This window comes from Monopterus albus, unplaced genomic scaffold (assembly GCF_001952655.1).
Source record: "Monopterus albus unplaced genomic scaffold, M_albus_1.0 scaffold7.1, whole genome shotgun sequence".
NCBI lineage: Eukaryota > Metazoa > Chordata > Actinopteri > Synbranchiformes > Synbranchidae > Monopterus > Monopterus albus.
Genome location: NW_018127887.1, coordinates 1,373,165 through 1,395,816, shown reverse-complemented (window position 1 = coordinate 1,395,816; position 22,652 = coordinate 1,373,165). Strand labels below are relative to the sequence as shown.

General features: G+C 39.4%; 1 protein-coding gene across 10 annotated transcripts in view; it reads right to left on the bottom strand.

Annotated features, from left to right (window-relative positions):
- Nucleotides 1-17,730, bottom strand: part of LOC109972826 (pleckstrin homology domain-containing family A member 5-like) — a 65,736-nt gene extending 48,006 nt beyond the window's left edge. For 2 of the 10 annotated variants that reach the window (XM_020621986.1, XM_020622023.1), the window contains exons 1-3: nucleotides 17,516-17,730; nucleotides 17,340-17,416; nucleotides 15,401-15,458 (exon numbers count right to left, since the gene is read on the bottom strand). In XM_020621986.1, coding sequence (XP_020477642.1) covers nucleotides 15,401-15,458; nucleotides 17,340-17,416; nucleotides 17,516-17,607 — 227 coding nt within the window. In that variant the 5' untranslated portion in view covers nucleotides 17,608-17,730. The remainder of the gene's footprint in view (nucleotides 1-15,400; nucleotides 15,459-17,339; nucleotides 17,417-17,515) is intronic. The other 8 variants (XM_020621995.1, XM_020622013.1, XM_020622031.1 and 5 more) reach the window with 7 other exon arrangements.
- Between the last annotated feature and the right edge of the window lie 4,922 nt (nucleotides 17,731-22,652).

Sequence of the window (22,652 nt, the reverse complement as noted above, 5' to 3'; positions counted from 1 at the left end):
TGGCAGAAGCTGGATTTAACCACTGACATGATCTGCTTATCAAAGTTGAAATTGGCGTCAAAAATTACCCCCAGATTTTTTACCGCATTAGAGAGCGGGGGGGGGCATATGTGCCAAGATCAACTGCACTTCCATCCAACTGGGGGCTGATGACAATAAATTCAGATTTGCCTTCATTTAAGTAAAGGAAATTTTGACTAAGCCAAGTTTTGACATCCTGTAGACAGTTTTGTAATGCACCAAACAAACCTGACTCCGGTTGAACCAGTAGCATATAGATTTGAATATCATCAGCATAAAAATGGAAGGGAACGTTGTGGCTACATATAATGGCGGCAAGCAGTGACAGATACAAGGAAAATAACAAAGGGGCCAGAATGGAACCTTGCGAGACACCTGAAGTCAGGGAAGCTGCGCCGGAAGAATGGTCACCAATCATAACCGAATAGGTTCTATCGGTAAGATAGGACTCAAACCACCTTGGCACCTCCCCTCCCAGGCTGAAAAGGTGCTGGAAAGCTCCATGAAAATGTGTTGTAAATTTCATGGGCTGCAGCTCCTTCCTGGTTACATTCCTGACAAACAGCTGCATGTGTCAGACGTAGAGTTATGAGGGGTCACAAAGGCAATACATCAAAATCCAGACTAGCACATAGATTATAAGAAGGGAGGGAATTGTGTGAAAGGAAGGACAAGAGACAGACAGGAAGTTAATTTTGTGAATGGTTCGACAGCAGACTGAACTGCAAAAACTGTATAAAAACTGCCCACATTTCCTTTTAAGGGAAAGTGAAATTACACAGATTTGCAAAAAAGACAAAAAACTGTTTCTACAGGTGCAGGAGCCACATGCACAGAGAATTTTCCATAAGCTTTCCACAGCTGTGTGAGAAGCTGAGAACACTAAGAGAATAGGAAGAAATGTTCCCCACTGGACACCACACGCCACTGGAAGACCCTGAGGTGAAATACACCCTGTCATCCTCCTACTCTTGGCAAAGGTAAGCTTTTTATTTTCTTACCAAAACAGGCAATTAAAGCCACTTACCTGAATTAATGGTAAAACAAGCATACCAAGTGGGGGCAAGTAGTGAGGAAAGGAAAATGTGTTGTTAGTAAGAGTGTACCAATACTGTCTAACAAGTACTGTGATCTACCCCACTCACACATGAATAAATTCATGACTTAATTTGCACATACTCTGTGAGAGGGTTATAATTTTAATGAAGTTCACTCTTGTTATTACAATGACAAAATGTCACAGAGATGTTCTGTTATGGCCAAAATCCAACACTGCCCTCCAGTGGTAACTATAATGCATTACACTTAATGTCAACAGAACACTAGAGAATATGGCAAACCTTTAGCAAAAACATTAATCAATAGAATTAGCTACAAGAATAAATTACAGAGCTACTGTAATATTATTAAAGAAACTGAATATTAATTCATCCCACTGAAAGTAAAACTGTCAGTATCAGTTTCTAAAACTTGAATAACTTTGTGAGATTAAAATTACACTACTTTAATGCCCTCTGCTGGGTAAAGATAGTACTTGCACTTGGTCAGCAAAATCACTAACAGCATACTGTACAAGCTGACATCTGGTCTTAATATTAATACACTTTCAGCAGCACAGTCCACATCCCTACAGCTGGAAAAGCATGCAAAAAAAATTTGCTTACCAAAGAGCAGCATGGGAATGCATGCAGTCATAAACAATTAGCCCCATGTCACAGGAGGCCTTAATGAGCTCAGTAAAGTGATGCATATTCATCAAAGAAATCACAGAGAAGGGGACTTGTGAGCCCAGCACAAATGGGCATTTATTTTGTGTTAACTACCTTTTCCATCACATGCAAATATAGCCTACTTTCAGCCACAAGAGTGCCCACACTAATCCAGACAATTGCAAAAATCTTCTACAGTTTCATGGTCAGTTTTGTCAGATTAAAAACTACAGTTTGATATATGCAGATATTAGTTATGTGTATGAACTGTGATACAAACATCCTGTTTGATCTTGGAAATTGTCATTTTTCCTGGACTGCAAGCCAAATCCACAAAATATAGGCAGAACCCACCAGGGCTTCTGCATGGAACCTGTGAAAAGTCTTATTTTAATTTTTTACACAATCATACTTTGATGCATTTTCAATTCCCACAGAGGGACAGGGATCATTTAGATCAAAGACACATACATAAAACTCAATCAGACAATGTCAGAAACTAAACCCTGATCAAAGAATAGCCTAAATTTAATTTTTAAAAGATAGCCTCACTTAAATGAGGAAACGTCAAAATAATTCGGATCAAAGTTCCTTTTATCTCTCAACTACACACATAGACGTGGAACTCATTGTGCAAAAAGGCAGAATGGAGGAAAATAAAACAACAGTGTGTTACTGAGACAATCAAACACACATACACATACAGCCAGACGTTGTCAGAAACTGCTTTCACGGGGACCTCCATATACCATGAATTCATACTGCCAATTATTATCCACTCCAGGTGCAGGTAGGATGTGATAACATTGTTTGGCGCAACTGTGATTCAGTGGGTAGAGTGGTCTCCCAAATGGAAGGTTTAAAGTTCGAATCATGGTGCCTGCAGTCCACATTTCAAAGTGTCCTTGAGTGAGACACTGAACCCCAAGTTGCCCCTGATGGTTAGAACCATCAGTGTGAGTTGAGGCTGCAGATGGAAACAAATTCCTTGTGTGTAACATACTGGGCCAAATAAAGAGATTGTCCTTATCCTGTTTTCACCAGCAGCTTCTGTGGGATCCCCAGGCCAATTCTAACATGTGGCCCCACTGTCTGTGCCTGTGTCTTCTTTCAGTCACCTGTTCCCTGGTACCTCCCAGAATTGCTCAATAGAAAGTGAAGCAGCTGTTCAACTCCAAGGTCCAGCAGGGTCATGTGACTACCCACACAGGCATGAAAAGTGATGCAAGCTGTTATTTTTAGTTGCTTCACTGATCTTGTTTCTGATTACTGGTGAGGATCAGCACAAATGTGTTTATTGGTAAATGTTCTCAATGTTATGCAGCAAAACTGGAAGATTAAACTAAATGCCAACATGCAATATATTTTCTTTTTCATAATAAACCAAAATATCAGAACAAAGGACATATCAAATGTATATTTAAACCCATCTTAAATCTGATTTAAGTCCTCTTCTCCATAAGAGTATACTGCAGTTGACCCAGGAAGACCCTTACACGCCCACTTCATCTCCTGCCAGATGCCTTTAGGAACAGCAACATAGGCCTTTTCCATATACAAAGCGCATGTAAACAGCAGTGGCAGAGTTCTATGACTCATGGATAATCATCAGCAAAAAATAAAATTATTATCAGTGTCATCAGTGTGGTTTTATACACAGTAAAGGCAGCAAAGAAAAAGAACAAAAAACTGTCTAAGCACTCTATTAATCATAGCATTAGGCTGTTCTTGAAGATAATGAGCTGGAGAACTGACAAATTATGCAGGCAATAACATAAGCTTGCTCCCAAAAGACATTGATTGATTTCCCCCGCTGCATCAACATGCCTAATTGTAAAACAAGTAAGATCTAAGTGAGAGATAAAGAGCAGAGGTTGTAGACAAGCTCTTTAGACATAAGAAAACCATTTTAAAAACAAGTACCAAACCTACCTCACAAGGTAGTTTGAACAACCTTGTTCTTCATGAAACACAACAGAATGCTGTCGTCAACTATGTCAAAATAAAAAGAAATGTTGTTGTTAAACCTTGTTAAGTCACATTAGAGGAACAGAGGAAAATCTCTGTGAAAAAAAACTGGCTTTTGCAAAGGCTACATAACACAAAAGTATCCTTTGAGACATTCACTGTGCTGGTGCAAAACCAAACTAGGAAAGGAAAATGAGCCACATTAACAAGAGCAGTCAGACTGTCAACAAAGCACTGATACTAGTTGCACTACTAAAATGTTTGATGCCAACATTTGATGATCACTTAGCAAGAACAACAGAACAATGCTTATACCGACAAGTATACAGATAAGTCGAAGTATATTTGGCCTATACTTGTAGTTATATTTAAGTATACTTGGCCTATATTTGTACTTAATCTTTTGATGGAGATAAGTATAAATATTCTTGCCTTATACATCAAGTTTAAGTTTACCTGTCTTGTAGTTTGGGGTGGAATGGCTTATTAATTTAAATAGTACATAGGTGTAACTGAACCTCATCTTTCATGTATTCTTGCAGTATATAAACTTAAGTAACTTAAATAGTAGTTTACAGACAGTACACTTACAAGAGTACTTTAATAAACTAAAAAGTGGGATAGAAGTATATAACTTGCAAACTAAAAGTATATATTTAAGTTCACTTTTAGTATAGTTCCAGTACAAAATAAAACTTCAATGTAAACAAGTTTACCACATGAAGTATACTTAAAAGTATACTTTTATAAACTAAAAAGTGGCCCAATTTAGTACTTATAAGTACACTACTACTATAAAATACAAAGTGTACTTGGGAAATATACCTGAACCTAAGTTTACTTAATAAAATGAACTTCAAATATACTTTTTTTTAGTAAGGACTGCCCTGGCTAGGCTTCTAAAACAAATGATTTCACACTGCCATCTTGACTGTAGGCAGGGTAAAATCAGTTTAGGTTTGCAGTGAGCCAGCTTCAATTGTACTTTAGTTCTTGGCAAAGAGCAAACTTCTTGTGTACACATTAACTCTGTCACACTGAATGACTAAAGAACCTCCTGCCTCCATAAATAAACAATGAAAGGCAAATCTAACAGCTCAGAAGATCCCACAGTTGTCATGATTCGGTTCCGCTGCTTCCCGTCCGGCTTTTATTTTGACGTTACTTCCTGTTTTTGTTTCACCTTAGTTTCGGTCTTTTTACGTTCTTCATCACTCACATTAGTTTCACCTGCTTCGTTATTGTTTGCACCTGTTTACACCTCTATTTAGGCAGCGTCCTCTCACAAGGATGCTGCCAGATTGTTCTAGACCCCCAGCTCTGACTTTCCAGCATTCTCTTCGGTATTGGTATTTTTGTGTTTCTGACCCGGACTGCTTCCTTTGATTATTCTGTTCTGCCTTGCCCTCTTATTTTGGACTGCTTCAGTGTATCGGCTTAACGGACTTATCTTTGGACAACGCGTTTTGGATTCCCCTGGATGTATGTGTTTGCTGGCTCTGATCTCGGACTGTTATACCGACCGTGAGTTTTGTGTTTCCACCGTGTCTTGTATGGTTTTTTGTTTACGTTAGTTCTCTTATTAAAGAGACGGGTTTTGTTCATTACTTCCTCATCTGGCCATTTAATGAGTTCACCTAACACTTTTTGGCCACATCACGCGCCGTTTCTGACAACAGTCCACTCATGGATTGCTCTAAATCGCTATACAAACCTTCCTGCAGACCTAACAGAGATTTAGATTCTTTTTACACAGAGTTACAAGCCTGCAGCATCAAGAACCAGAGCCTGCATTTATCAAGGTTTTCACTGAGCTCTCCTAGAAATCCTGTACCTCAAGTTGGACAAAAACTAAAAATACTCCCAGGCATGAGAGTTATTTATGAAGCTTCCAACACAGAAGATGTTTTCCTTTCAGAGTAACTGACATCAGTGTTATAAAACTGAGCCAAATGAAATTAATGATGAAATCTTACATTTTATTTTGAGAAGTTTCTGCTGTGGATTCAAAGATTGGCTGTTGCAGGAAGAAATATTAGGAAAATACCATTAGTTGTGGATATATGGCAACCACAAGTAGTTAAGTAGTACCTATGACAAGCACAAGTATTTCCTGACTTTTTTTTTTTTTACCAAAACTGAAAATTTTCATAAAAGCATTTATAAAAGGTTCCGAAGCCTCTAACCAACTTACCCAAGTGTTCAGACATATAGACTACAAATGTATATAGGCTATAGGTTGTGTCCAAGATCAGACCTGCCCTGATCCATTCAGGTTTTATAATTATAAATGATGTCACCTGTCTGAGCAGGTTCAGGTAGCCAATCACTGGCAACCTGCATGCCTCTGCTCCTCCATAAAAACGCTGCACTCACATGTGCTTCTCATCTGCACCCATTCACAAGCAGGTGAGTACAAACTGATTCACACTGACTAGTACTTTCATTAGAACTGCAACTGATTACTGTCGTCAATGATTAGTGTATCAATAATATCTTTGACTAATTCATCAGCCAATTTATATAAAATATTAGAACAGGAAAAACGTCCAAGATGATGCCTTCATGTCTCGTTTGTCCAAAACTCAGACATTTGTTTGTTGTGAAAGAAAACAGAGAAACTGAAAATCTAACACATGAAGGAACTGACCACAGCTAATTTTTATGTCAATCAATTGATCAGCTTGTTTATTATTGATCAAACTTAAATCTTGTTTTCAGATGTAATTTCCTAAAGCCTAAATTTTCATTTAAATATTTCATAGGACAACATCTATAATATTAACACATATGCAACATATAAGTGCATATTTATTCTATACATTGAGTGTGTCACACTTTGTGTATGTAGGATCCGGACAGAAGAGAACTGGGGAGGAACCCGGAACACATCTGACTAGGTGGGAACCAGGTGAATTACAGAGGAACATACACAAACCTGTTAAACAGGTCAGTCGAGAAACTGACTCATCCCTGCAGGAGACTGACAAGGACACGAGTTACGATAATCTTTGCTTAATCTCTGTTTTTGAGGGCTTTTGTATCTAGTGGAGTTTGATACTTGTTTTTATCATTTTGCCTTATGACCTTATTACTGTATATTTTATTGATTTATAATTTTGAGTGTTTGTGAAGAATCTTGGTCAACTGGATGCTGTTTTAAAGGTGCTATAGAAATACATTTTGATTAAAGTGAAAAATAAGAATGAGCAACAAATAGCCTTTCATAAATCAGTTGAATAGTTTTGCTGTTCCAGGTTTTCAATGGGTAGGTTTAAAACAAACCAAATAAACATATCATGATGATTAAAGCTGTGTTTATATAAAGATTCTTTGAGTTCCTGACTTTGTCAATGCTTTGACTCTGTTGTAAGTGGAGGTAAGTGCTCAGGCAGATCCCCTGTCCCCCAGTGGGGGGGACACTGGCCAAACGACAAACCTCTTGGTCCACAGGAAACATTGGCCATTGTAATGCACAGTTGTGCTGATCATTACAGTGTGCCTAATGTGATGTGACACAGTCTATCTTTTAATGGAGCAAACAGTATTGGCAACCTCATACTGTGATGCATCTCTCTTCCAGTGTGACATTTATAACAGTTATACTGCCCACCCCTACATATGTACACCGTATCACCCACACACTCAACAGGGTGCATCATCAGCGAAGTGGCAGGTATTAATTAAGCTGCCACACAATGTCTTGAAATGGTTTCTGCTGAATCCCACTACCTTACACGAGAAGAACAGAGGTAGAAACATAGCAATCATAACATCACAGTCAAAACTGTGAGTGTGTCTATCTGTACCACCAGCAGAGGTCTTATAGTGAAAAACACTGGGCTCCATCTCATCTAGAATGAAGGAGGAATTCCTGCACACACAGGGGTGGAAGGCTGCATTTATCCTTGAGCACAGTGTTGATATTTAAACCAGACCCTTGACTTCCAGTGACATTCATCCCTACTATTGCACAAACATACTGCAGAGGCCTGACAGCTGATTAGACTAATGGATCACTGTGAGGTATAACCAATAGTACTACAATTATGAAGCCCCTGTCAACTCACTCCACTCTGGCCTCATCTCTCACACTCATACAACCTCTAACTGAAACTGAAACTAGGCTGCACAGAGCTGATATGTCACATGAAAGGAGGGGACAGATTGATTTCACTGCACATATAGACAGGTGACAAATTAAAGGAAAAAACTGAATAAATGAGCTGTCTCTTCCAGGATGACAGTGCCCCCATCCATAGAGGTACTGAATGTGAATGATATGCTATGGCCTTCATAGTCACCAGATCTCAACCCAGATGATGTTCATCCCTCAAGCACAGTTCAGAAACCGGCGGCACATGGTGGCCCAACACCTTACTAAGATGTTTTACGTTTTTGTTTTTTTGTCAATCACCTGTAGTACTTAAAGGTAATCTATGGAGTTTTTAATCACTAGTGGCAAGATGAAATGATGTTTTGATAAGTAAGTCCTCATACTGTTTGGATTTGTTGTTCTGGCTCCACACACACAAGGACGCATATGCATGTATACAAGCACAGGATAAAAAGTCACACATTTCTATGAAGAGTGCACTAACAATGTCAGCAATGCAGGTCACAAGATGTTTAAAACAAAGGGTCTGCAGATGTTTTACAAGGTAGGAAATGCATTCACCATGTTTGTTGGGCCTTAAAGACACCTACTGTGTGTGTTGGTGAAATATATTTAATATAAAAAAGTGAACTGCTTTTCACTTCTGCCTATGCAAAACTAAATATTTTCCAGTGTACCACTGAAAAAAGCTGACTGCAAAAAAAGCATGTGAAGTAAAAGTTTAGAGTAAGGTTACTACACAGTGATCTGTGAATCGCCTGACCTCAAACAGACAGCTAGAACTCTGGGAAGCGGGACACAAGCAGGGCCTCCAAGGCACCAATTTAGATCAAGGGATGCACATTTAACAGTTTTTCCCCCGGGTTTTGTGTTTACTGGACAAACTACAACTGTCCATTTGCAATGGGCGATAAGAATGTTTTCTTCAACTCTGAGAACACTATGGCACATTTCACTCATGGTAACTCCAGTGATGCCATCAAGCTTGTGAGAAACACAAATATCCATATCAATCACAGCAGGTATACATTATTCAATGAGAGACTTGACACAGAGTTCAAATATTTGTTTAGGCAGGGGCTGCCAGATCTGAGGACAGAGCGTGGGAGAGGGCTCTGACATTAGAAGGGTCTCTACTCCAAACTGTATTGTTCAATCAATGTCACTATCTACAACTACACATCCCTCTCTTTAGCCAGAAAGACAGCCAAATCTCCAGCAAGTAAATTGCTATATATGCTATACAGATTTTATGTCAGCATGAAAGTTTATTTACAAATACAGCTTGAATATCTCTACTGTCTGTCTAATCGGATGGGTATAATAGTACTAAATACTCCTCCAAGATGATCTGGACTATTTATGTCTGTCAAGGGCCCTATTTAGCAGCAGAATTTACAGTGTACTTAAGGCATGATGGGCCTTACACTTAAATGTATGCACACAGACATAGAGTACAAGTAACCCAATATCAGCTGTAAAAAGTCATTTGAAATTGGTGTTTGTTGGGAATAACATGGAAGTCCTTCACACAGTTATGATATTATGTAAGAACTTTTTAATGGATGAATGGCTTCTACAGGTTTCAGCACTGGGTATGGACCAAAGAGAAAATAAACCAGTGCATCTAATCTGATTAAACCATTAGAGATAAGGTGAGGGTTTTTATATTTACAGTACATACTGGAAGCCAGCCAAGTCATTGCCAATTATTAACACTCACAATTTGGTTCTCATGAGAAAAACAACAGTATGGAACTAAAAGCAATTGCACTGAGATATGAAAGGATTAAAAACTTAGAACAGAGTCAAAGAGAAACAGCGTCTTGCTGATATTCCATATGTCTGGTCTGAACGACATGTGCTTAGGAGAGACAAGCGTGGGACAGGTCTGCAGGGGAATAGTGCAGCTGACATTGTTGCCATAAGAGCAAAGAGATGATGTAAGCCAAAGCCACCGGACCAGAAGAGTACAATAATAATATCCACTACTGCTACTAAATTGAAATATCGGCAGCAACCAATACATAATAGTACTACAGCCTTTATTCAGTCCTCTGGAAGAGTGTGAAAAGAAAATCTGTTGCAATATTTTTGTGAACCATTTTCATCAAGGTGTAATCACTATGAAAACAGAGGTGTGGTTTTTCATTCTGCTTAGCAGCTAAAGAAAAAAACATACTACTGACTGCTTGCTAGGATGCGGATAAAAACATTTGTAGCAGTTTGTTTCCGGAAACAATATATTTGTCGAAAGCTCTCTGCAGACATGGTGCTCCAAAAGCTCCCAGCTGTGGAGTATTTTAGCAGAATGACAGCTTCCAAAAGCTGTCTAATCATCACAGACCATCTGGAAACCAACTGGGCCACGCACTGTCCACTGGACTGAGGTAAACAGACAAAAGAAACAGAGAGAGGAAGAAAACGATAGGAGGGGAAGGTGTGTGTCTGCAGCTGTACCATTTTAAGTAGAGACCCTTCACCGAGCTCACAGAACAGACATCATGGGCCAATAGTAAAGGGCTTTACAGTATGAGCAAATAAAAGCTGCTTTCCCCCTTCACATGCATCAATTAGCTTTGTTTCTACAGCATGCGCATTTCAATCACACTGTGTTGATTTCTCTAATGTAGGACACTTTCTGTACACTGGTTGCAAGTTTAAACTTCAAGCAATGTTCCTCAACTAAACAGGTTAGATGGGTATTTCAACGTTTGACATTAAACAAGAGCAGAGAACTGGCAGCATACTGGAGACACACAATAGGTTTGGGATCAAATGCTGCTAAAACATTGTCATTTGAGCCTCTCTGACTTTATATCCCTCTCTGCTTTCCAGCTACTATATACAGATAAAAAATAAATAAAGGTAAGTGGGCTGTATATAAGAGAATGCAGAGGGACATTTAAACCGATCCCTCAAAAAACATGCACATACATATCAAGTTCTCATATATAGACATAGTAATGTGTGGAAAAATAGCAGACCAATAGCATGACCCCCTCAAAGGAAACTGGCCCACGACTCAACCTGATATCAGCTAAGGATGCTCAGTGAAAGAAAACACACAACTAAGAGGCTTTAGGACCAAAACATTATTGTAGGCTTTGTGTTCCCTTAGTAAATCCAAGAATCTATCCATCCATCTATCCATTTTCTTCCACTTATCCAAGGTTGAGTCACAAGGGCAGCAAGTCCATCAGGGCTGCCCAGACATCCTTCTCGCCAGTGACACTTTCCAAGTCATCCTGGGGGACCCTGAGGTGTTCCCAGTCTAGATGAAATCTATAATCTCTCCAGCGTATTCCAGGGCCTCCTACCAGTTGGACATACCCAGAAGACCTCCAATGGGAGGCACTCAGGAGGAATCCTCAGATACCCGAACCTCCTCAGCCGGCTCCTTTAAATACGAAGGTGCAGCAACTCTACAGCAATTTCTCCTCAGATGTCCATACTGCACATCCTGCCGCAAATACAAGCGGCTGAAATTACTTTCCTCTCTAGGGTGGCTGGACGCAGTCTTAGAGTTAGGGTGCATAAGGTAAATTTAACAAATATGCCCAAATTTAGTCAATATACCACTGGGAATTACACACTGTACTTGTTCTTAATTCTGGACATTAAGAATGCACTCCGGCAGTCTAAAAATACCAACATAAGTCTGGCAGATTACACTTGGAAAGCCATCACCTTCTTACTTATGGGAACTGGGACCACTACAGATAAAGAGCATTCATGCCTTTAATTTCCAGCCCTGAGAAAAAAAATCCTTCTCACAGAATAAAAATAGAAACATTATACTATTAGTACACACAGATTGCAACATCAGATGCATTACAAAACAAAAAAAATGCAAGATAATGGTGAACAAATGTAGGTACAAACTTGATTTGATGTGGGTTTGACTGAAAAACTGCCTTAATCACCACCTGGGACGGCTGTGGCTCAGGAGGTAGAGTGGGTTGTTTCCTAACTGGAGGATTAGCGGTTTGATTCCCGGCTAATCCAGTCAACATGTTGAGGTGTCCTTGAGCAAGACACTGAACCCCCAGTTGCTCCCGGTGATGTCACCAGTGTGTGAGTGCTTGGGAGTGTGAATGGGTGAATGGCCGATAGTGTGAAAGCGCTTTGAGTGTGCTGTAAAAAGCATAGAAAGGCGCTATACAGGTATAAGACCATTTATCAATCCTTTTTCATGTAATTAGTGTATAGTTATAATGGATTAGGTAGTGGCTCCGTCTGACTGGGAATCAAAACAGTTACAGTCCACTGGCTTTAGTTTCATATTTTATGTCTGCATGTGAATTAAATCAACAGCGTAGTAGTTTGCAGATTTACACCTCCTTATGATTTCACTCTGTTAGTTTGGAGCAAGTACTGGGCAGTTGACAACATAATGTAGTTCCCCAAAATAAAAAAAACGAACTGACATCGGGCCACCTGCACACAGTCAAGAAACTCACAAAGAAATTTCTCAATCTCAGGAGAGCAGTAAGCCATACCTGATTCAATTAACATCTGACCTTTACTCATTCAACACACATAGCATAAACACATAAAATAATCAGTGGATGATGGGCCGTGCCTGTAGACCACACTATTACACTAACCAGCTGCACCCCGTCCTCACCAACACATCCCAACAGAGTACAGTCAGCACAATCTGCTCCTTGATGCTCACACTGTGCAACCCGATGGTAACAGCCAAGCCACACAGCTAGCATGTGAATGGGCCAGATCCTTTTGCAGGCTCAAAAGAAAATGGAATCAATCAGCAATCTAGACTAAGTCCAAAAACAAGAGGAAGGTCTTGTTTTTTCCCCTTTTTTCTTTTTTGTATAAAATGTTTGCACCTTGTTATTCCATTTTATAATGCAGAATTATAACCGTAAATTTGCGATACCTAATAATGAATTGATGATAAAATAATGATAACCTACTGTAAAACATAAAACACAGACTTATCCAGTTGTCATCAAGCTAATGGTTTGCAGTGTTTTCAGAGGCTTTTACTGGCAGCCTCACATAAAGCCGCAAAATGTCCCAAGTACTGTTCAAGACAGTGATCACATAAACCTGTCTACTCTATGTCAAAACAGTGAGTCACAATCAACACAGTTTTGCACAGCCAAAGTAATTAAAGCTTAAGTACTTAATTGTTCTTGTGCCTTGAACGGACCAAACTTGATTATCAGTACACACCGTCAGCTGTATGTCACCTACAGTTTGACCATGATTCCACCATGATTCTAAATTCTCCGACTATGCAAAACAACAAAAATAAACCTCTTTAGTTGACTTGTTTTTGCGTATACACATAGCTGGCTTCATCATATTTTGCCTACTTATGTGCATGTCACCCACAAAATCTGCATCAACCTTTGTTAAAATTAAACCTGTGATCTACCCAATAAGCAGTGAGTACTGTATGTAGTATATGTCATATACCTACTTGTATTTTCTGTTGGCCAACGACAAAAGGAACTACACATGACATTTTTTTATACTGACAACATGAAACAAATTTACATTTCAAATTTGGAGCTCACAGTGCAACTAAGTTAGCTCCATTGATGCAGCGTTCAAAAACTGTATCACAGACATTGTGTGGTACTAATGAGCTACAGAGGGGAAAGAAGAAATAAGAAATAATGGAGAGAGAGGACAGAGAGACGATATGATGAGGGAAAGGTAGCACACACTGCAGTGCGTATTTTGAGGGTGGATACTTGCTAAAAGATATTCTACACAAATGAATGTAGTTTGTAGTTTACTGCAGCTGTTACTTGTAATTACAGATGACTGAAACAGTCACATGTGGCTCATCTACTTCTTTGCAGACAAATAAAACCACAGGTCTTCTTTGCTGAGCAGCACATCAGCTAATACATGCTAACTGTAATCTGTCCTCGTTTGCCAGATAATCAATATGCTTCCTGTTGATATTAAGATGACAGAGGCAGATTTTAAATGTATGTACCCACACAATATTACATTAGATCCAAATATCAGCCTCAGCTGAGCTAATGCATAATTAGTAAATGATATTAGGTAATATATTTATCATCCATGATAAAAGAGAATGGCATGACCTGTACATTTGTCTTAATCTTTAGTTAAACCTTTCACCTTAAATTTTGTACTGTATCTTACATACAGTACAGTGATCTCTACTGACAGCTAACTCATTTGTAGAAGACGGCTTTTAAGAATGCAACAACTGAATAAACATGGCTTTTTCAGTACAGTTTTAAACTTGTCTTTAAACTTTCCTAAAGTGCAGCAAAGGCATGGAACCAATTTCCACATGCAAAAATGCAGTGTCCCAATTTGTAGGGAACAACATGAATAGTTTGTAATTGGTTTTACAGAGAACATTAACATATAAGTGGACTGTGCAAGAATCACATGAACTAATGAATGCGGTTCCCAAGTCTGCCTTGCACTGAGAAGTTGAGATTAAATACTAAAATATAAAATGACCGCCTTTTAGTAGGACTGCCTGGCAACCTGCTACATGGAGCTGCTCAAATCCATGAGGAAGTCGAACAGGAAGAGGGCATTCAGTGATGTTAAGAAGACAATTTTATAATTTTATAGCCTGTGTATTGCAATGCCTTCAGTCATAGAGAAGCATTCTTGTATTTTTGCAGAAAAAAAGTCATCTGCAAAATATCTGTACCTGCTGTGTGAGAATGTGTTTCATTAGGACATACAAAATAAATTTAACTCACATCAGTGAATTAAAAAATTCTGGGGACAGATGATGAGTCTGTGCTGCCTGAACGACAGCGCATGCGATCTGTTTTGATACGTCGCAAACATCAAGGAGAGAGAGAGGAAAGTGTAAAATATACTGTAGTTCAAAGACTGTGTAACATAATCAACTACTGATGTAATTCATGCAGATCCTGGTCTTCAAACAGACAAGCACAAACTGAACAAATGAAGATACGTCACATTTTCTCGTGCAACATGGTGGGGATATGAAGTTCAAACAAAATCAACGGAAGGAGACTTTTAATAAAAAATATTTTAAAATTTCAGTAATACCCCACATTGGCATGTACCTCAAAAAAGCATCTAATGACAAGTGTCCTTCTAAACAGTACACAGACCATATAAACCCAAGATAACTACCAGGATAAAAACACTGTGGCTCAACTCTCCAAGTACAGTAGCTCCAGCTTTGAGCAAGATAAGTCTTAATAAATAAAAACAGCTTGCAAGAAGGAAGCATCTACATTTTGGCCATGTCTGTCTAGTATTTGCACAGTGTTCCTGTATAATCATTAACTTCTGTGTTAGACTTCTACAGTACATAAAAAGGGAGTAAAGGTTCCAGATTTATGACCATGCAGTATATAGCATGTTTTCAGAAGGAGCAGGCATTTTATTGAGCTTTTCATTCATTTGAGGTGAATACACTGTAAATAAATTAATTCATGTTTATAATTAGGCATCATGGTGAGCTTATATGGCATGTTTATATATTTTTTCATATAGTATCACCAGTTTTTTCAATGTGCTTTATGTTCTAAGATTATGATGGGTGTGTTTTGTGGAAGAAGGGCGTTAAACTCACTTGATAAAGCACCGTGCTCCTTCAAAAGTGTATCCTTCTTCCCATCCAGTGGGTAGGTCTGTGGAAGAATGGACAAAATGAACGTGGTAGAACAAACAGGTGTTGTGTGTATCAAATTAACTTGGCTGTCAGTTCACACACTGAGACGCAGAGGTTCAACAATTACTCAATTAAACAATCAGTCAATTCAAAGAACAATAATTAGCAACCATTTGGAAAATTTAATTATTGTTTTAGTTATTTTTCAAGCAAAAGTGCCGATATGTGATGGTTCCAGCTTCTCAAATATGAGGATTTTCTTTTATTTAATTTAACAGTTATTGAAATACTCTAAGAGTGGCACATTAGGGCAGTGGTTAGCACTGTCGCCTCACAGCAAGGCAATTCGGTGTTGGAAGCTGCAGTCCAACTGAGGCCTTTCTGTGTGGAGTTTGCATGTTCTCCCTGTGCCTGTGTGGGTTCTCTCTGGGTACTCCGGCTTCCCCCCCAACAATCCAAAGACATGCAGGTTAGGTTAACTGTCGACTCTAAATTGGACCTAGGTGTACATGTGAGTGGTTGTCTGTGTCAAGCCTCGTGACAGACTGGCAGCCTACTCAGGGTGTACCCCGCCTCTCGCCCAGTGTCAGCTGGGACTGGCCCCAACCCCCCCTCCTACCCTCTACAGAATAACCCAATAATGGATAAATGGTTGGATGACATATCTCTAGACTTTGGACTGTTGGTTGAACAAATTAACCCATTCTTAGATTCCACTTTTAGGGTTGTAACTAAGGATTACTTTGATTATTGATTAATCTCTTCACTACTGTCAATTAATTGTTTAGTCAATAAAATGTCAGAGAATAATAAAATAAAGCCCATTCATCACACATAACTAAAGCTCAGTGTGAACATTAATTTTTGGCTTTGTCTGACCAGCAGTCCAACCCCCCCAAAAATTCTATTTACTATTACATAATTCAAATATATGAAAATAATCCTCACAGATAAGAGATTGGAAGAAAGGAATATAGGCTATTCCATTTTGACTGAAAAATTACTTCCTTCTTTACTTATTATTAAAACAGTTGCAGCTTATTTTTGTCAGTTATTTTAATTATTTACAGTAATGCTGCAACTCCATTCACTGAGTTCTGCAAAATAACAATTTTTCTTTTATATAGTAAAAATAAAACGAAACAATCAGCAGACTATAGCAGTGAAAACAATGGTGTGATAGTTGCAGTGGTACTGAGATGCTGCAGCTACTCAACAGCATGCCATTAGTGGGAAAGCTCTGCAGAGACTTGAGCTTATTTGAGAAGCCTGCTACAGAAGGCTATATAGTATCACGGTAACGTCACCGGCATCCACGTTGCAATAAGGACATTTTGTCATGTCGCACACTGCTGTAAAGACTATTTGGTAACATGTTGTAGAGTTGGGCTAGACGAGGCTAAATGTGTAGATTTACAGCTATCCTTTCTTTGCTCCCGAGTCTAATGCAGCTGTTGCTATTGCAGTTACCTGTCAAACTGGCTTTGGCTCTGTGGTCAACTAAACATAAAATATAGGCCATATGACACAGGTTAAGTGATATCGGTTCGAAGCTGGTCAAGTTGCATTAATTTACACGCTGCTGGTTGTCAGTAAAAGTCGTCGTTCCACAAGTTCACAAGCAGCCAGCGTTCGCTTCTCTGACCAAACAACCTGAAGAAGAGGCTCGCGAGGAGAGTGGCATGCGCCGGGCAGAGATGGGCACGAGGGGGCTCACTTTTCACAGCACGAGCGCCAAAAGCCGCTCGTGCGTTAAAAACACAGCATGGATGTTACAGCCTCTCTCCAAGTGTGGGAAGTATGGGTCTAAGGATATGGGTAACATAAACAGATGACGGCAGACATGACAGACGCTAGAGACAACAAAGAAACTTGACAGTCGTGAAAAGTGACACCTTACCTGGAGTTTTCCTGTGTCCGGTTATTACCGCCTCGCCACTTAGTGGATGCAGCCAGGTTGTACTCTTGGCTTCTTCGCTGTTGGGAGAGAAATGCACTCATTATTACACGGCGACTTTGTTCGCATCAGAAACGGGCAGAGATGACTTGAGACGTTGTCTCTGAAGGGATATTTACTTAACAAAGAAGACGCGTCCATCCCGAGTAACCCCGTAACTCCAGGAAGAAGGGAGACCAGAAATCCACTCGTGTTGTAGATCCGCCGCCATGTCTGGCAGTACTGTATGACAGCCGCGCGGCTCCGCTCTCACAGGCAGCGCGTACACGGAAACCTTGGCAACGGCGAGTGGCTGAGGGGAGGGCAGGAACCCCGGGGCTAGGGCTCACAGTTACAGTCAAATCATTTGTCTAGCAGATTATATTATTTACTGACATATAACATTTGTTATTTTTGTTTGAGGGAGACTGCTATGCCACTTCCCAAATAAGTTTGTTATTGTTTGTATGTTTGCTTGTTTTGATTGGCTGCCTGTAACTATTCTTTTGTATGGTTGTGGATAAACATTGTTTGCAATTGGGATGTCCAGGGCAAAATATGCTGGGCCTCTACAGGAATGGATGGATTACTGATGGAGTACCAGTCACAGGCCCAGGGGCCGTATAGACCAGAGAACTGCCAAGAGAATGTTAACCTTTCTGTTGAAAGGTCGATGAAATAACTACAAAAAGCCTGAAAACAAGAAATAATACATGCAAAACAACTAAAAAGATATTCAAAACAACTAAAAAGATACACAAAGTGAGTAAAATCGGACAGAAAAGACCCCCAAAACAGCAAAATGACAGCAAAATTCGCCAAGGCACTAAAAGAGAAAACAACTACAAATAGATGCAAAACAGTTTAATAAAAGAACAGAAAACAAGTACAATAGCTACAAACTAACTAAAAAGAGATGGAAGACAAGTAGAAATGAATGAAAAATGGTTAAAAACAGATTCAAAACAACAACAAAAACACACAAACTGACTACACGTCATGTGGTTGCTCAGCCTGTGAGTCTTGCTCCAGAAGTGTAGCATTTGTCTGTGCCTATAAGCCTTTTTCATGATAGACATTTTTAAAGTTGTAATGATTTGTCAATTAATAAATAAGTCAGTCAACAGAAAGTCTCCGGGCACTTTCATCTCTACCTTTACTGTAGGTTCTTGGTCTCTGCCTTTTATCATTGTGTTGTGAAACTGCAGCCTTTCACACCACACAAAGGCAAGTCATCCAACACCGCTTTACCTGGCCTGTTTGTTGGTGTTGTGTTGCATTGTGTTCTGGACACATGACAGGGCACTGTTGGTGGCGGAAGGGAAGTGGACCTATTTGCCAACTGCTATATCATCCACTATGGATAATAACTCTAAATGAAGGGGAAGCAGTGACGCCGCACCTCATCACTTGTCAAACACTGACCTCTTTGTATTCGTATTACTTGGGGCAGAATAACAGGGCTTTCTTGAACTGTGGCATACAAAAGAAGCATTTATTTTAACCAGGAAATTAGGCAATGACCTGTGAAGTGAAACAACATAATATTTAGCAAAGCTTAGTGGTGAGCGTTCATTAGCATCATATTTATTTGAGATAGAGTGCAGAGGCAACCCATTCCCTAACTTTCTAATTTTGAAAATTCTGACTTTTTTTCAAACAGCTAAATTATCTTTTTAAGAAAACCAGTGCCATACTCTGCCCAAGCCTCAGCCTTTCCATTACTATTCAGTCTCTTTCAGAATATCCATGAATGAGAACCAATAGCATGGAAATGATAGGTTTAGAGCCTGATACCGGTATGTGCCCTGGGACCTGAAAGTGAGGCAGTGCTTGAAAGCCATGTTCCCGGCTTCTCAGTTTACTAAGAGGCAACTCGGTGGGCCTATTTCTTTCCAGAGTGTGTGAAATATCCAAGCACAGTTTCCTAATCCTAGCTAAAATTATAGGATAACAAGATCTATGACACACCCAGTTTTGGATTAATGAGCATACTAGTCAATCATTTTAATTCAGGTTTCTTTAAATGGACTTTTTTCATAGGATTGCGAGGAACAGATTGAAAACTTTACAGCTGCTCTAGTGAATATGCAAGTTTGCATGAATTTCTATTTTCAATGTCTGACAGTACTGACAGAACAGAAAGTTCTGTGGAGCATTTCATGTAATTATTCTTTTGGCAGCAGCAGACATTTCTCAACTGCAGCCTACAGTCGCCAGGATGAATGATATATGCTTCACTGTACTATACTGTAGCTTATCATCTGCACTCAAGCAATTCAGTACTATTTAGTTTAAGTGGTAGCCTAAATGTGAGTGACATGGTACATTTGTCTTTCTGTAAAAGGTAGCCCTAGTCCAGGACATGCATGCGGTGCTGTGTGTAAACCTTTATCATCTGCATCAAGTTGAGTAATAGAAAATGGAAATAGATGGGGAACAAGCCAAACAGATCTGGAGCCATTGAGTCCTTGACCCCTGCAGATTTGTTCCAGCTGTTTATTCATTTTGTCAGGAACTGATTTATCTGAGATCTACTAAACGTCTGAATGCACACAAACTAACTCAGAAGACACTTTGAAGGAGCTGAAATCTTTGAATACTCTTTTTCTAAATACTAGAGTCTGAATGTGTAATTGAGAATCACTATTAAGTACATACTGTGTTGTGTCTGGTTAACATTGTGAAACGCATTCTTACATAAGTGCCTGATGAGAGGCGAGGCAAGGACTCTTTGCTTGGCGACACAGGCCAGACCTGAGGCATCAGAATGTAATTAATGGACGCACATTATCAAGCAGCTGTTGGAGGGTTTTGTTCTGGTGCCAGCTCAGCAGTAGTCTCATGTCTGTCTGTGCTAGGTAACAGGGAGGGTTCTCCTTTTTAGAATGGAGCCACTCTGCTTCTTTGCAGCCCTCTCATCCTCTGGCATCAAAAGCCCACACAGATAGAGCCATCTTTCAGCCTGAATGCTTTGAAATTATCAGACTGTAAATATAGAAATTGTTGTTATACTGACACCTAATTACTATGAACTGAAAATTTGTGAATTAGTGAAAATTTATGTGAATACATAAAAATAACTGTGCCAGATACACAATAGCCTCAGGCAGAATAATACTCAGTCTACATGTACAGTATAACTGGACAAAATATACTTCCAGGGCACAATAACTTCCTGTGGTACTATACTGTTTATCCCATCCTTTACACACTGCTCAGTGATGCGAAGACGATGTCATCTGTGAGTTTCTATTTCACCACACTGGATCATTTGTCTGGCATGCACAACCCACAAACCAGTACAACTATTAGGGCCAGTCAAGTCAGCAGGCAACATTGGAAAAATGGTATAACGCTTAATTCAGTTGTAGCTGCAGAAGTATGCACTACTAGCGATACAAATGACAGGAATATGGGCCACTAGGTTTTGAACGTTTGCGGAAAAAAGGCCCTGAAATGAGATGCAGCCCTCACAACTCACCTCTGAATCATTAAACACACCTCCCTGAATCACTGTTAGTCACAGCTTGATGAAAACCCAACCCACAAATGGCTCTCTGTTCAACACAGTGATGACCTCACTGGAGCCTTTTGGGCGCAGTCCAAATGTTTTTTCCCATGTTTTATGAGCGTTCCACTAGTGATATGTGCCATTAAGACTGAATGAGTGAGTACTGTTTTGCAATTAGGGGATGGTGTAGGTGGCCTGAGTCAGTTGTAGTGATGGTGGGAGGAAATGTATTACAGCACTGCTGTAAAAGAAAGAAAAAAAATCAATCATAATGATTTTTCCTAGACTTACTAGGTTTTATGTTGCAATGTAAAGTAAAAGCAGAGATGGGCTTGTGTCCATTGTGATAGTTTATTCATGCTTACACACTGAAAAGGTTGTGAAAAGATTGACTGTGTTTCTTTTCACAGAGCCCTAGAATGAGGTTAGGAGTCCTAGTCATACTGTAAGACCAACAGCAGAACCAGACTGGAATAATGTCACTTAGTGTACATGTGCATGAAAAGGCCACAGCTCACAGTCAAAAATACTGTGTGACTGTTCTTCAAACTTTTTCGAAGACTCACTTTTTCCTTTTGAAGTAGTATGAGAGTTCTTAAGTTTTTAATCTTCTGTGTTTAATTCTGTCTTCTATTTTTTATTCTTTTGATTTATGATGGCATTTGTTGTTTTTTATAGCACTTTGGTCAACTCTGTTTTGAATGAATGTGCCTTATAAATACATTTTGATTTGAAATCAAATAAATATATTTTGATGTATGTCTGTTAAATATCTAAAGTAACATAATCATCATAATCTTACCTACATGTTGTCCTTAGGATTATGGATTTAGACAAGGAGCTCTGTGAATACATAATGAAATTAACATGCCTCCCTCCAGCTCAGCTTTATTAATTCCCTATTGATGGGTTCCCTATTGATTACGGATTACTCACATGATCCCACTGTGGTTTAAAGTAGTGGAGGTTATTAATTAAGAGAAAGGACTACTTAAAATTGATCAGGGTCCTAGGTGCCACTGTGGTATAATGTTTAAATTCCCTGAGATGGGTGTGATTTTATGATATACAATTTAAGATTGTTGTATGTGCTGACGTCACAAGTGCTGACGCACAACACTGTCTGGCTGCTGTCTTCGCCCTGCGGTGAACTGTATATATTGTATGCCTAAGTAGCAGACTGTAGATCAGTTCTAGAGGAACTAGGCCAAGGGCTTGTGTAATGTAAAAGTGCTGTGAAAGGCATGATTATCTGACCGTGTGAGAGTGGAGGAGGCCACATTCAACTGCAGACATCTTAAATGTCTGAGGTGAAGATGTGAAACCAACCATTAATACATACATTTGATATTAATAGAGAGAAAAGTTATCCGTTTTTTATACATATGCTGATGTCACATAGGTTACTGTGTAAGAGTGCAAACACAACATCTGTATCTTTTTCCAATATTCAGGATGTCTCAGCATGCAGTCCAGCCCTGTTGACACATATATTGCGTGTCTGATGGGAAAGCAACAAACAGGTCATGAGCATCTTCTTAAAACAACAAAGGTCATGTGACTGATTCCAGTCCAGGAAGAATTCTGTAGGGCAAATAGCAAGAATTTCTCAAAGACAAGACTGATATTCCCAAGTGATCCTGTTGTTTGGGACAATAAAGTCAACTTTTTGGGTATCTGATTCTCACTCTCGCTTTGCTCAGAAACTACTGTTTCATTCAAAGACAGCTGATACGTCAAAAAGATGTCCTAATGAATAAGAG